This window comes from Pristiophorus japonicus, chromosome 10 (genome assembly GCF_044704955.1).
Source record: "Pristiophorus japonicus isolate sPriJap1 chromosome 10, sPriJap1.hap1, whole genome shotgun sequence".
Taxonomy (NCBI): domain Eukaryota; kingdom Metazoa; phylum Chordata; class Chondrichthyes; family Pristiophoridae; genus Pristiophorus; species Pristiophorus japonicus.
The window spans coordinates 128,373,894-128,390,239 of record NC_091986.1 but is presented as its reverse complement, the minus strand read 5'-3'; the positions used below and the strand labels follow the sequence as shown (position 1 = coordinate 128,390,239).

The 16,346-nt window shown below is 43.9% G+C and overlaps 1 protein-coding gene across 5 annotated transcripts in view; it reads left to right on the top strand.

Annotated features, from left to right (window-relative positions):
* The window catches only part of chst10 (carbohydrate sulfotransferase 10), a 144,560-nt gene extending 128,428 nt beyond the window's left edge, over nt 1–16,132 (top strand). For all 5 annotated transcript variants that reach the window (XM_070892073.1, XM_070892070.1, XM_070892071.1 and 2 more), the window contains 2 exons: nt 14,596–14,701; nt 14,917–16,132. In XM_070892073.1, coding sequence (XP_070748174.1) covers nt 14,596–14,701; nt 14,917–15,454 — 644 coding nt within the window. In that variant the 3' untranslated portion in view covers nt 15,455–16,132. The remainder of the gene's footprint in view (nt 1–14,595; nt 14,702–14,916) is intronic.
* Nucleotides 16,133–16,346: the final 214 nt, after the last annotated feature.

Below are 16,346 nucleotides of genomic sequence, written 5' to 3'. Positions count from 1 at the left end.
TGCAGTAAGACCTCCCTGCTCCTATACTTAAATCCTCTCACTATGAAGGCCAACATGCCATTTGCCTTCTTCGCCGCCTGCTGTACCTGCATGCCAACTTTCAATAACTGATGTACCATGACACCCAGGTCTCATTGTACCTCCCCTTTTCCTAATCTGTCACCATTCATATATTTTGCCTTTCTGTTTTTGCCACCAAAATGGATAACCTCACATTTATCTTCATTATACTGCATCTGCCATGCATTTGCCCACTCATCTAACCTGTCCAAGTCACCCTGTAGCCTCTTAGCATCCTGCTCACAGCTCGCACTGCCACCCAGTTTAGTGTCATCTGCAAACTTGGAGTTTTTACATTCAATTCCTTCGTCTAAATCATTAATGTATATTGCAAATAGCTGGTGTCCCAGCACTGAACTTTGCGGTACCCCACTAGCCACTGCCTGCCATTCTGAAAAGGACCCGTTTATTCCTACTCTTTGTTTCCTTTCTGCCAACCAGTTCTCTATCCACGTCAATACATTACCCCCAATACCATGTGCTTTCATTTTGCACACTAATCTCTTGTGTGGGACCTTGTCAAAAGCCTTTTGAAAGTCCAAATACACCACATCCACTGGTTCTCCCTTGTCCACTCTACTAGTTACATCCTCAAAAAATTCTAGAAGATTTGTCAAGCATGATTTTCCTTTCATAAATCCATGCTGACTTGGACCGATCCTGTCACTGCTTTCCAAATGCGCTGCTATTAGATCTTTAATAATTGATTCCAATATTTTCCCCACTACCGATGTTAGGCTAACCGGTCTATAATTCCCTGTTTTCTCCCTCCTTTTTTAAAAAGTGGGGTTACATTAGCTACCCTCCCATCCATAGGAACTGATCCAGAGTCTATAGAATGTTGGAAAATGACCACCAATGCATCCACTATTTCTAGGGCCACTTCCTTAATTACTCTGGGATGCAGACTATCAGGTCCCGGGGATTTATCGGCCTTCAATCCCATCAATTTCCCTAACACAGTTTCCTGATTAAACAAAGGCTGGTTTGTGCTGGTCTTCAGAGGTAAAACTCTTTTCCAGGACCCATTAGCTATATCCAGGTTAGTGAAATACTGTGCTCCCATTAATCTTGCTAAACTTTGATTCATGTGGGCCATGGAAAGTTCGGACATAGCACTTGAATTGTTTATAAATTGGCTGTAAAGCGCTTTGAGATGTCCGGTGGTCTTGTAAGGCGCTATATAAATGAAAATCTTTCCTTCTTTATAATCTTCTGTAATTCTCTGCTTTCCATTTGGCTTTAACATAAGTCAAATGGGGGGAGGGGGGGTTGTACCTGGAATTACACTCTCAAATAATGTTACGTTCCAACATGTTATGTATGTAAACATTACCAATGTGTAAGACTTGCCATCATGGAGCGCACCGGTGGGAGATCCAAGGGTCACCTGCACACCCTGGGCAAGCAGGTATAAAAGGCAGACTACCATGCTCTCTCCTCACTCTGGAGTTACAATAAAGAGATCAAGGTCACAACAGTTTGAGCTTAAGATATACAATCTTGTGGAGTCATTCTAAACGTAACAATTGCCGACGAGTAACAGATCACGACTTTCACGCAGTTATGCCGTTGGTATTCTTGAGAGATTTGTTGAGGGTGATGATTGGGAAGCCTTCGTTGAGCGTCTTGACCAGTACTTCGTGGCCAATGAACTGGAAAAGGCCGAAACCGCGATCAAGCGCAGGACGATTCTCCTCACCGTTTGCGGGTCCACGATATATGGCCTCATCAAAAATCTGCTGGCACCGACGAAACCAACGGATAAGACATATGAAGAGCTGTGTGCATGCTGGTTCGGGAACACCTCAAGCCGAAGGAGAGCATCTTGATGGCCACGTATCGCTTTTATACGCACCACCGCTCCAAGGGCCAGGACGTGGCGAGCTATGTTGCCGACTTAAGACACCTTGCGGGACCATGCGTATTTGCTGCATTTTTGGGGGAAGTGTTGCGGGACTTTTTCGTGCTTGGAATCGGCCACTAGGTCATTCTTCGCAAACTGCTGTCTGCCGAATCCCTAGATCTGAGCAAGGCCATCACGATAGCCCAGGCTTTTATGTCCACGAACGATGACACTAAACAGATATCATTGCAGTAACGGAACTCACTGGCAAGTACTGTACATAAAATAATGCCTTCAGCAGGCAGAACTGTACATGGCAGGGCCTACGCGCCTGCAGAGGCCAGAACTAGGATGACTCCGAGTCCGCCATGGGGCATGATTGCCAATCCATTAGCACCACGTTGGCACTGCGGGGGTAATCATCCAGCCCATCAATGTCGATTCAAGCACTACGTGTGCAAGGGCTGTGGAACAATGGGGCACCTCCAGCGAATGTGCAGACTTGCTGCGATTCACCACGTGGCAGAGTCGGCAGAAGATGACCGATCTGGCGCTGATCACGCTGAACGAGTAAGAGGCAATTCAACCCGAGGCTGAAGAGGAAGTGTATAGAGTACTCACCTTCACCACCAAAAGCCCTCCGATAATGTTAAAAGTCAAATTAAACGGCATTCCAGTTTCCGTGGAATTGGACACGGGGGCGAGTCAGTCAATTATGAGCCTGAAGGCTTTTGAGAAACTGGGACAACAAGGCACAAAGGCCAAAACGAAGTCCGATCCACACCAAGCTGTGCACTTACACCAAAGAGATCAGACCAGTCATTGGCAGTGAAGGTATCGTACGATGGAGCTGTGCATGATTTACCACTATGGATTGTACCAGGCGATGGCCTAATGCTGTTCGGCAGAAGCTGACTAGGAAAGATCTGATGGAACTGGGATGACATCAAAGCACTGTCTTCGGAGGATGACGCCTCATGTGCCCAAGTGCTAAACAAATTCCCATCGTTATTCAGGCCAGGCATCGGCAACTTCACAGGCGCCAAAGTGCAGATCCATCTAGTCCCTGATGCACGACCCGTTCATCACAAGGCCCGAGCGGTTCCATACATGATGCGAGAGAAAGTCAAGATCGAGCTGGACAGACTTCAATGAGAGGGGATCATATTGCCAGTTAGGTTCAACGAGTGTGCCAGTACAATTGCTCCGGTGTTAAAGGGCGATGGGACGGTCAGAATCTGCGGGGACTACAAGGTAACGATCAACCGAGTCTCGTTACAGGACCAGGACCCACTACCCAAAGTGGATGACCTGTTTGCAACGTTAGCAGGGGGAAGTCGTTCACCAAGCTGGATCTAACCTCTGCTTACATGACACAGGAGCTGGCTGAACCTTCGAAAAAATTGACGTGCATCAACATGCACAGAGGACTGTTCATATACCACAGATGCCCCTTTGGGATTCGTTTGGCGGTGGCCATCTTCCAGAGGAACATGGAGAGTCTGCTGAAATCGGTTCCGCGCACCGTGGTGTTCCAAGATGATATCTTGATCACTGGCCACAACACCACCGAACACTTGCACAACCTGGAAGAGGTTCTCAAGTAACTGGACAGAATGGGACTCGGGTTGAAACGCTCCAAGTGTGTTTTCCTGGCGCCAGAGGTCAAATTTCTGGGGAGAAAGATTGCGGCGAACGGCATCAGACTCACGGACTCCAAGATGGAGGCCATCAAGAATGCACCCAGACCACAGAATGTGATGGAGCTGCGTTCATTCCTGGAACTCCTAAACTATTTTGGTAACTTTCTACCGTGGTTGAGCACTTTGCTGGAACCATTGCATTTATTGCTACGCAAGGGTGACGACTGGGTTTGGGGTAAATCTCAAGAGACAGCCTTTAACAAGGCCAGAAACCTGCTGTGTTCCAACAAGTTACTTGTATTGTATGACCCATGTAAACGTTTAGTACTAGCTTATGATGCATCTTCGTACGGGGTCGGTTGTGTGTTACAGCAAGCCAATGAGTCAGGCAAACTGCAACCAGTTGCATATGCGTCCAGAAGCTTACCCAAGGCTGAAAGAAACTACAGTATGGTTACAGAGAGTAATATCTCCAAGTTTGCAGACGACACTAAGCTGGGTGACGGTGTGAGCTGCGAGGAAGATGCTTAAGAGGCTGCAGGGTGACTTGGACAGGTTCGGTGAGTGCGCAAATGCATGGCAGATGCAGTATAATGTGGATAAATGTGAGGTTATCCATTTTGATGGCAAAAACATGAAGGCAGACTATTATCTGAATGGCGGCAGATTAGGAAAAGGGGAGGTGCAACGAGACTTTGGTGTCATGGTACATCAGTCACTGAAAGTTGGCATGCAGGTACAGCAGGCGGTGAAGAAGGCAAATGGCATGTTGGCCTTCATAGCTAGGGGATTTGAGTATAGGAGCAGGGAGGTCTTACTGCAGTTGTACAGGGCCTTGGTGAGGCCTCACCTGGAATATTGTGTTCAGTTTTGGTCTCCTAATCTGAGGAAGGACATTCTTGCTATTGAGGGAGTGCAGCGAAGGTTCACTAGACTGATTCCCGGGATGGCAGGATTGACATATGAGGAGAGACTGGATCGACTGGGCCTTTATTCACTGGAGTTTAGAAGGATGAGAGGGTATCTCATAGAAACATAAAATTCTGACGGGACTGGACAGGTTAGATGCAGGAAGAATGTTCCCGATGTTGGGGAAGTCCAGAACCAGGGGACACAGTCTAAGGATAAGGGGTAAGCCATTTAGGACTGAGATGAGGAGAAACTTCTTCACTCGGAGAGTTGTTAACCTGTGGAATTCTCTACCGCAGAGAGTTGTTGATGCCAGTTGATTGGATATATTCAAGAGGGAGTTAGATATGGCCCTACTGCTCAAAGGATCAAGGGGTATGGAGAGAAAGCAGGAAAGGGGTACTGAGGTGAATGATCAGCCATGATCTTATTGAATGGTGGTGCAGGCTTGAGGGGCCGAATGGCCTACTCCTGCACCTATTTTCTATGTTTCTATGAAAAAGAAGCATTAGCATACGTATAAGGGGTTAAGAAAATGCACCAATACCTATTTGGGCTCCGGTTCGAACTTGAAACCGACCACAAGCTTCTCATTTTGTTGTTCTCAGAAAGCAAAGGTTTTAACACCAATGCTTCGTCCCGCATCCAAAGATGGGCACTAACATTATCTGTGTATGATTATGTAATCCACCACAGACCAGGCTCGGAGAACTGTGCGGATGCCCTCAGTCGGCCACCATTGCCCACCACCGGGGTGGAAATGGCGAAACCTGCAGACTTGCTCCTTGTAATGGATGCTTTTGAGAGTGAGGGGTCACCTCGCCAGATCAGGACCTGGACTAGCCAAGACCCTGTACTATCACTAGTAAAAAGCTGTGTCCTCAACGGGAGCTGGTCAGCGGTCCCAGGGGAAATACAAGATGAAATTAAGCCGTTCCACCGACGCAAGGACAAAATATCCATCCATTCAGACTGCCTCCTATGGGGGAATCATGTAATTTTGCCAAAAAAAGGCAGGGAAACGTTTATATGCGACCTTCACAGTATCCACCCAGACATAGTCATGATGAAGGCTATCGCCAGGTCGCACGTTTGGTGGCCCAGCATTGACTAGGAATTGGAGTCATGCGTACACCAATGTAACACTTGCTCACAGTTAAGCAATGTACCAAGGGAGGCCCCACTGAGTCTGTGGTCATGGCCCTCCAAACCGTGGTCAAGGGTCCACGTAGATTTCGCTGGCCCCTTTCTAGGAAAGATGTTCCTAGTAGCAGTGGACTCTTACTCTAAATGGATTGAATGTACAATAAAGTCGTCATGTACGTCCACTGCCACCATTGAAAGCCTCCGGGCCATGTTCGCCACCCATGGCTTGCCCGATGTCCTTGTTAGTGACCATGCTTCACCAGCTCGGAATTCAACGTGTTCATGGCTCGCAATGACATCAAGCATGTCGGGTCTGCGCCGTTTAAGCCCGCATCCGATGGTCAAGCAGAACGGGCAGTCCAAACCATCAAGCAGAACTTGAACTGCGTGATGCACGGTTCCCTGCAGACCTGACTATCTCGGATTCTGCTCAGCTACCACACGCGACCGCACTCGCTTACCGGAGTTCCCCCTGCAGAATTGCTAATGAAGAGAGCACTCAAAACCAGGCTCTCCTTAGTCCACCCAGATCTCAATGATCATGTAGAAACCCAGCGTCACCGGCATAACATGTACCACGATCGCGCGGTTGGATCACGTGATACTAAAGTTAATGACCCTGTGTTTGTTCTTAATTATGGTCATGGTCCCAAATGGGTTGCTGGCACTGTGTTAGCCAAGGAGGGGAATAGAGTGTTTGTTGTCAAACTTCTGAATAGACAAACGTGCAGAAAGCACTTGGATCAGACCAGACTGCGGTTCACCGACAACCAAGAACAGTTTAAAGAAGACATTACCATCATTGATCCACCCACACACACCCAACCAGCAATTGACCTCGCGGTCAACCGCGAGGATGAACCCACCATGCCCGACAGTCCGATCAGACCAGCCACATCGCAGTGCAGCAATGATCCGACCAACTCGCCCATGCCAGGACTTCAACTCAGGCGATCGACCCGGGAACACAGAGCCCCGGGTTGCCTCAACTTGTACATAAGACTTTGGGGGGAATGATGTTATGTATGTAAACATTACCAATGTGTCAGACTTGCCACCAGGCGGCACACCTGTGGGAAACCCAAGGGTCACCTGCACACCCTGGGCAAGCAGGTATAAAAGGCAGTCTACCATGCTGCCTCCTCACAATGGAGTTACAATAAAGAGACCAAGGTCACAACAGTTTCAGCTTAAGATATACAGTCTTGTGGAGTTATTCTAAACGTAACACAAGGCATTTAATGTATCTTGACGTGCCTCATAAGCACCTTCTGGGTATTTTGTACTGTCTTATATACACTGGTGAGGCTACTGGATCCATGGGAATCTGGACTTTGTGTATGTTGGTCCACAGTCATAAACATCCCTAACAAATATACCGGAGAGCTCCTAAAATAATTGGCGGGCAGGTCCTGATGCTTGTCTTTTTGCCAGTTTGTGTTTCAGATCAGTTCTTCTACCTGATTCTCAAACCTGTCTCTATCCAGGTTTTATCCCCAATATTGACAGATGTGTTCTATTTCCACTTTGTCATTCTCTTTTAATTGTAACAGGGGCCCATGTGCCATACCATCCTTATCCAATACGACAATATTATTTCCTCATACAAAAGCAAAATACTCCAATCTGAAATAAAAACAGAAAATGCTGGAAATACTCAGCAGGTCAGGCAGCATCTGTGGAGACAGAAACAGAGTTAAAGAATATTATCTCCTTCTTTTGGTTTCCTGTATTCTGGACTATATGAAGGAGTGATTCAGCCCCCCCCCCCCATGCTCTGAGTCACCTCCCTTTCCACCATTTAAAACATAAGGCCCTTGAATCAGCTGTACTTTTAGAAATCTGAAAGAACCCCACCTGCAGTACAAACTCTTTCTTTTCCAGTGCACCGATGTTAAGGACCAATACCCCTATACAGGGAAGGGGTTCCTCAATCTGAGCCCATAAGATGCCACTGTTAACAGTTCAGTAAGGAGGGGACATTTAATTTCACTTCTGTCATTTAATCATTTCCTGTTCTCCACTTAATCACTTTACAGATCATTCTTCTCCTCTTGTGTATGTGGTCATTTTTCCCCTTGCCCTCTTTTCCCTTGCTCTGTTCCCCCTTATAAGCTTTGCACCTTCTGGTTTTGACAAAGGGTCATAAGACCTGAAACATTAACCATTTTCCTTTTTTCACAGATGCTACCAGATGTACTGACTCCAGTATTTTCTGTCTTCATTTTACCCCATCACGGAACTGTCTTATATGTTGGAATTAGTACAGTAGTTTATTGTATTTTACCCAGAAACAACTGTCAATCATTGCCCCAGGCGTAAATCAGTTGAGAAATTTGGAATCAAATGAGATGGCCATTTTCACTGATATATGTGGCAAATACGTTGAGCAACCGGCCAGACGGGCTCCTATCCATATACAATGTCAACAATGAAAGGAATTCCACAACTGCTGATGTTTCTGCTTTACCCTGAGATTCAAGTATTTGCCAGACTAATGTGAATTCCCTGCAGATTGCAGAAGACAGCTAGCGACAGCTGATATTATACCTGTGCTTACTATTACCAAATAATAAAGGATCTGAAAAATCATCTTAAAAATGCTAAAAGTGCTTCATCTTTGGCCCACTCGTATATGAAGAATGGTCACATGGGTAAGGTACCAGAGGGCAGATGGCATTTGTGGAACTGGAGCACAGTGAGAGCCAGCGCCTTCAGAGAGGAGCAGAAAAGACTGACACCAAAAAAGACGGGTTAAAAATTGAATAGATTAGCACCACCTGTTAGTGCTCGCAAGAGGTGCTACTTGAGCAGTAAAGGGTTAATGCACAGGTACAGTGATATTAGCACCACTCATGAACTTGATTACGGTTTTAGCGGCAGCGCTAGGCAATGTTGAGCCAGTGTGCAAAACCACGGTAGCCAACTTTAATTATGTCACCTGCCTTACTGCCTGGCGCTAATCTTGCCAGGAAAAGCAGGCGTTCACAGCTGTCCTGGGGTGCTAATGAAAGGGATGATTGTATCAGGTAAGATTTAGAAATTTGATTTCATGTTGTTTGCATTGATTTCACTTTCATTGATGTTTCTTATGTTCAAATTAGTTCCTTTGCAATTTTTAAAAACATTTTCATGTGCTCCAGCTAACCTCCCCTTTGAGCTCAAGGATGCCGGTATTTTAGTGCCAGAACTTCAGTAGCGCTACCGGTTTAGTGCCCTAAGAAGTGTGGAATGCTTCCCTTAGCAAAATCAATATTGCTGTTGCCGGTGCTAAACCTCACCCAGCACTAAAGTTAGCAACCAGGTGACATTAGCACCTCAAAACCGGCTATGATCAATTTTTCCCCCATGTTTTTGTGTTTTATTGTTCCTATTAATCATCTTTGTAATACAGTGTGCTTTCCCTAGTTTGAATGGAACTGAATTTGCATTTCTGGGGAATGTTATGTTGCAATATTGACAACAAATTTTGCACAATTTTTTGATGCACACTCCCATAATTAGTAACTCTGCAAATGGGCTAGTTGGGATTAAGACTTTTTGCCGATTAAGTTCTTCAGTTGTTTTATATGCATAACATTCATTTCTTGGTTTGCTTGAAAAGAGATCAAAGACACTAATTCAGCACTTTGTGTTTTATCATATTATTCCCAGCATAGTTTTGTATTCAAATTCATAGAAACTTACAACACAGGAGGCCGCCATTCGGCCCATCGTGCCTGTGCTGGCTCTTTGAACGAGCAGTCGTGCTTAGTCCCACATCCCTGTCTTTAGTCCATAACCCTGTAAGTTGCTCAGCCTCAAGTACCTATCTAACTGTGTTATAATTATTTATGGAATCAGCATCCACCACCTTTTCAGGTAGAGCGTTCCAGATCCCGACAACTCTGAGTGAAATAGGCTGGATCTCTTTTCTCTTGAAAAGAGAAGGCTGAGGGATAACCTAATAGAGGTCTTTAAAATTATGAAAGGTTTTGATAGAGTGGATACAGAGAGAGTGTTTCCACTTGTGGGGAAGAGCAAAACTAGAGGCCATCAATATAAGATAGTCACCAAGAAATCAAATAGGGAATTCTTTACCCAGAGAGTGGTGAGAATGTGGAACTTGCTACCATATGGAGTGGTTGAAGCGAATAGTATAGATGCATTTAAGGGGAGGTTAGACAAGCATATGAGGGAGAAGGAAATATAGGGTTATGCTGATAGAGTTAGATAAGGAAAGACGGGAGGAGGCTCGAGTGGAACATAAACACCGGCATGGACTGGTTGGGCCGAATGGCCTATTTCTGTGCTGTATATCCTATGGTAAAAAATGTAGCTATCTCCCCTCTAGATCTTTTTCCAAAAATTTTGCACCTCTGACCTCTTGTTATAGACCCACTCGTCAGTGGGAATATTTTTCCCTATCTAATCTGTCAAAACCTCTGATCATCTTGAAAACCTCTATTAGGTCTCCATATAACATAGAAACATAGAAAATAGGTGCAGGAGTAGGCCATTCGGCCCTTCGAGCCTGCACCACCATTCAATGAGATCATGGCTGATCATTCCTTCAGTACCCCTTTCCTGCTTTCTCTCCGTACCCCTTGATCCCTTTAGCCGTAAGGGCCATATCTAACTCCCTCTTGAATATATCCAATGAACTGGCATCAACAACTCTCTGCGGCAGAAAATTCCACAGGTTAACAACTCTCTGAGTGAAGAAGTTTCTCCTCATCTCAGTCCTAAATGACCTACCCCTTATCCCAAGACTGTGTCCCCTGGTTCTGGACTTCCCCAACATTGGGAACATTCTTCCCGCATCTAACCTGTCCAGTCCCGTCAGAATCTTATATGTTTCTATGAGATCCCTCTCATCCTTCTAAACTCCAGTGAATACAGGCCCAGTCGATCCAGTCTCTCCTTATATGTCAGTCCAGCCATCCCTGGAATCAGTCTGGTAAACCTTCACTGCACTCCCTCAATAGCAAGAACATCCTTTCTCAGATTAGGAGACCAAAACTGAACACAATATTCCAGGTGAGGCCTCACCAAGGCCCTGTACAACTGCAGTATGACTTTCCTGCTCCAATACTCAAATCCCCTTGCTATGAAGGCCAACATACCATTTGCCTTCTTCACCGCCTGCTTTCAATGACTGATGAACCATGACACCCAGGTCCCGCTGCACCTCCCCTTTTCCTAATCTGCCACCATTCAGATAATCTGCCTTCGTGTTTTTGCCCCCAAAGTGGATAACCTCACATTTATCCACATTATACTGCATCTGCCATGTATTTGCCCATTCGCCTAACCTGTCCAAGTCACCCTGCAGCCTCTTAGCGTCCTCCTCACAGCTCACACTGCCACCCAGTTTAGTGTCATCTGAAAACTTGGAAATATTACACTCAATTCCATCATCTAAATCATTAATATATATTGTAAAGAGCTGGGGTCCCAGCACCGGGCCCTGCGGCACTCCACTAGTCACTGCCTGCCATTCTGAAAAGGACCCGTTTATCCTGACTCTCTGCTTCCTGTCTGCCAGCCAGTTCTCTATCCACGTCAGTACATTACCCCCAATACCATGTGCTTTGATTTTGCACACCAATCTCTTGTGTGGGACCTTCTCAAAAGCCTTTTGAAAGTCCAAATGCACTACATCCACTGGTTCTCCCTTGTCCACTCTACTAGTTACATCCTCAAAAAAATTCCAGAAGATTTGTCAAGCATGATTTCCCTTTCATAAATCCATGCTGACTTGGACCAATCCTATCACTGCTTTCCAAATGCGCTGCTATTTAATCCTTAATGATTGATTCCAACATTTTCCCCACTACTGATGTCAGGCTAACCGGTCTATAATTATCCGTTTTCTCTCTCCCTCCTTTTTTAAAAAGTGGTGTTACATTAGCAACCCTCCAGTCCATAGGAACTGATCCAGAGTCGATAGACTGCTGGAAAATTATCACCAATGCATCCACTATTTCTAAGGCCACTTCCTTAAGTACTCTGGGATGTAGACTATCAGGCCCTGGGGATTTCAATCCCATCAATTTCCCTAATACAACTTCCCGCCTAATAATGATATCCTTCAGTTCCTCATGCTCACTAGCCCCTCGGTCCCCGAGTACATCCGGAAGGTTATTTGTGTCTTCCTTTGTGAAGACAGAACCAAAGTACTTGTTCAATTGGTCTGCCATTTCTTTGTTCCCCATTATAAATTCACCTGAATCCGACTGCAAGGGACCTACATTTGTCCTCACTAATCTTTTTCTCTTCACATATCTATAGAAACTTTTGCAGTCAGTTTTTATGTTTCCAGCAAGCTTCCTCTCGTACTCTATTTTCCCCTTCTTAATTAAACCCTTTGTCCTCCTCTGCTGAATCTTAAATTTCTTCCAGTCCTCCGGTTTGCTGCTTTTTCTGGCTAAATTGTATGCCTTTTCCTTGGATATAACACTATCCTAATTTCCCTTGTTAGCCATGGTTAAGCCACCTTCCCCGTTTTATTTTTACTCCAGACAGGGATGTACAATTGTTGAAGTTCATCCATATGATCTTTAAAGGTTTGCCATTGCCTATCCACCGTCAACCCTTTAACTATCATTTGCCAGTCTAATTTAGCCAATTCGTGCCTCATACCGTCATAGTTACCTTTCCTTAAGTTCAGGACCCTAGTTTCTGAATTAACTTTGTCACTCTCCATCTTAATAAAGAATTCTACCATATTATGGTCACTCGTCCCCAAGGGGCCTCGCACAACAAGATTGCTAATTAGTCGCTTCTCATTACACATCACCCAGTCTAGGATGGCCAGCTCTCTGGTTGGTTCCTCAGCATATTGGTCGAGAAAACCATCCCTAATACACTCCAGAAAATCCTCCCCCACCGCATTGCTACCAGTTAGGTTAGCCCAATCAATATGTAGATTAAAGTCGCCCATGATTACTGCTGTGTACCCCTATTGCACACATCCCTTATTTCTTGTTTGATGCTGTCCCCAACCTCACTACTACTGTTTGGTGGTCTGTACACAACTCCCACTAGCGTTTTCTGCTCTTTGGTATTCTGTAGCTCCACCCATACTGACTCCACATCATCCAAGCTAATGTCCTTCCTTACTATTGCATTAATTTCTTCTTTAACCAGCAACGCCACCCCGCCTCCTTTTCCTTTCTGTCTATCCTTCCTAAATGCTGAATACCCCTGGATGTTGAGTTCCCAGCCTTCGCTATTCCAAGGAGAACAGTCCGAACTTTTCCAATCTCTCCTCATAACTGAAGTCCCTCATTCCTGGTACATTTATAAATATTTCTAAATTTTGAAACAACTTACAAGGAAAATTTTCCTTTTGTACTGTTTTTGTAACAGAATCATAACCCCGTTTATAATTTTGCTACACAGAATACAAAGAAAAACTTTTGTCTTAGTTCTCAAAAGCTGCTTTGAGGTGTGAGCATATTTATTCAATCTATTTAGCTTTGTTACCATATATTTATATATTGTTACAACAGCACCCCCCACTGGACAAATTAAGGCATATTAATTGATTTGTATAACTTTAAACAAAGAAATCAGAAAATTTAGCATACCTGAAGGAACAATGTTCAGTCTGGTTTTGCAATGGCATGAATAATTGTTGTTCCTGCTCTATTAGTTTTATCAAAAATTTTTAAGTCTTCAGCTCACTAAAGTCTTCAAAAAAATCTTCCAAAATGTGATCTGGTAAATGGTTTGAAATATTGTAAAGTATGTCTTTCAAGTAAGTGTTACTCCTGCACTTTCCAGCTTGCACCAGTCAGGACTGGCTTCACAGACTGCATCACAATTAGGGAGAAAACAGATAAGTGGTTCTACCTGACACCACGGGCAACAAAGCAGCATCCACCAGCAGTCAGTCTCCCAATCTACATGTGCCATGCATTTCTTCGAAACAGAGAACATTTACCACTAAATGTTCTGATTATATATGCATAAAAAAACCTATCAGCACTACAATGGCCATTTCACCTCTGCAATTTTCCTCTTCAAACCATCTAATTTAATTTAAGGGACATCATAAAAATGCTGTCGAGACTCCATGGACTGAGACCAGATTTACCTGTCAACAATTTCACGTCTTCAAATCCAACCTATGCCACTCAGAGTTAACTGAGACCTCCAGTCGAGGTCTGGCCCAACCAGTTTTTCACAATGGGCAGCAACTGGTGCTGAGACTTACACTCGGGTCATGGCCTTGTATTTTTTACATCAAAACAAATTAGTTAGGGCTCTTTGCTAGCTTGTGTCATCCTTCTGGATTCACAGGATTAAGGCATGACCCCGATAACTAGAACCAAAAAAGATGGTTCCCAAAGTCCCATTGGCATGTGTCTCAAAGCCGCTCTCCACCCATCCATGGATGTCCTTCATCAGTATCATCACTTGCCTCTGCCCTTACATCTCCCCCCCCCCCCCCAATAACTGTTGAGACCTCTCAAGATTTAATTATCTCTAGAATCAATTTCTCAAGTGTCCTTCACGAGCTCCAGGGCCTCCAAAACTACAATACCCACATCCTGCCCCACACTAAGTCCTGTTTACCCATCACTACTATCTTTGTCTACCTCCACTGGCTTGCTGTAACCCAGCACACCAAACAAATTTCTGAATCCCCCCCATGGCTTTGTTTACCTTTGTAGCTTTCCTCTGCAAGAGTAGTTGAGGCAAATAGCATAGATGCATTTAAGGGGAAGTTAGATAAATATATGATGGAGAAAGGAATAGAAGGATATGTTGATGGGGTTAGATGAAGGATGGGAGGAGCTTTATGTGGAGCATAAACACCAACATGGATCTGTTGAGCCGAATGGCCTGTTCCTGTACTGTGAATACTACGTAATATTATGTAACTCGATGTAACCTCCTTCAGCACTACATCCCCGATCATACTGCATGGAGTTAAGAATACAGGGTACTAGATTTTGGAATATGGAAGAAGTATAACATATTTTCTCTTCCTTTGTACAGGAGAATTTAAATCTATTGAAGACATCCCTGAGCCTTTGATCCATAATCATGAGAAGAATGGCCTACCTCGCTTGTCAACATACAGCGAACCAGAAATAACAAAAAGGTTGGAGTAAACTTATTTTGACAATGTTTGCATAAAATATATTCTGACTAAAGCACCTATTTGAGCTTTAGTTATTGAACATGAATGTTAATACTCCATCTACTGGATCACAGCTGTAATGTTTGTTTTATTTTTGGACTGCAGGCAGCATTTTTAAATGCATATCAGTACCACACTAGCATAATTCTGACTTTCTTTTTTTGGTGTTTTTTCAGATTGAATACATACTTCAAATTCTTCATTGTTAGGGATCCCTTTGAAAGACTTATTTCTGCATTCAAAGACAAGTTTCTAAAGAATCCTCGATTTGAGCCATGGTACAGATATAACATTGCTCCAGCAATTATTCAAAAGTATAGAAGAAATCGCACAGAGACTAAAGGACTCCAATTTGATGACTTTACTCGCTATGTAGGCGATCCTAACCATAAGTGGCTTGATATTAAAATAGGAAAACCCATTATTCACTGGGCTACTTATGTAGAGCTTTGTGCACCTTGTGAAATCAAGTATAATGTCATAGGACATCATGAAACACTGGAAAAGGATGCTCCATACATTCTAAAGAAAGCAGGAATTAGTAATTTGATATCCTATCCCCCAATCCCGCCTGGTATTACAGCATACAACAGAACCAAGGTCAAGCAGTATTTCTCTGGAATCAGCAAACGAGATATAAAACGCCTTGATGCTCGTTTCCAAGGAGATTTCAAACTGTTTGGTTATGATGAACCCGATTTTTTGCTAACCTGACTTACCCAAGTACCGTGTCTAATAGGGATACAGGGAATATACATTTTTTTTTGTTAAACACTGGACATTTTCATGCTTCCACCAGCAGAGGTCAATGAAGGCACATGGAGTGCAAGAAAGCCTGAAACGTCATAGCAGTTTAATTCATGCATGAATGCAGTAATAAATGAACACAAGCATAACAATATTTGATGATCTTTAGAAGTAGATAAGCAGTAGTATGATGCATGGAGCACATCAAAACAATTATTACAGGTCATCAAAATGTACTGAAAATATTTCCAAAAATAAGTACAGTAAAAGTCAATTTAATTGCTGAGCAGCACATCAGTTGTAAGATGTTTCTGTATATGCCTTTTGACCCCTATGTTGAATTGTCACTGTCACAAGTAGAGACACAGATCCTGGCAAAATAATTTTTTCGTGACTTACTCAGTTTAGTTGAATTTAGGTTGTAAACATTGCTGCTTCGAAAAGTTTTTTTAATACAATAGATAAAACTAAAATTTTCACATTTAAAACTGCAGTATCCATTTTCAAACATGTATATTTGTCAGTTTTATTAATTAAATAGTTGACAGTTGGTACTTTTTGTGAACTTGATTTCAATTCCTTCTCTGCCCCCAGCATCCAACTCTCCTGCTCACCAATCACACACACACAACCTTTTTCAGCTGGGGTGGGGGTGGTGGTGGCGGGGGGGGTGGTGGGGGGGTGGGAAATCAAATGATTTTCAGAAAGTCAATGTAAAACATTATTACAGAAGGGGGTGATTTAGTCTTTTTTTCTTCCCTCTGGGCTGGAGCACCCAGCATCTGTGTGGTGACGAATTATGGAAATTGCCTAACCATACAGTAAGTCAGGTGGGAAGACAACAAACCTTGGAACACAA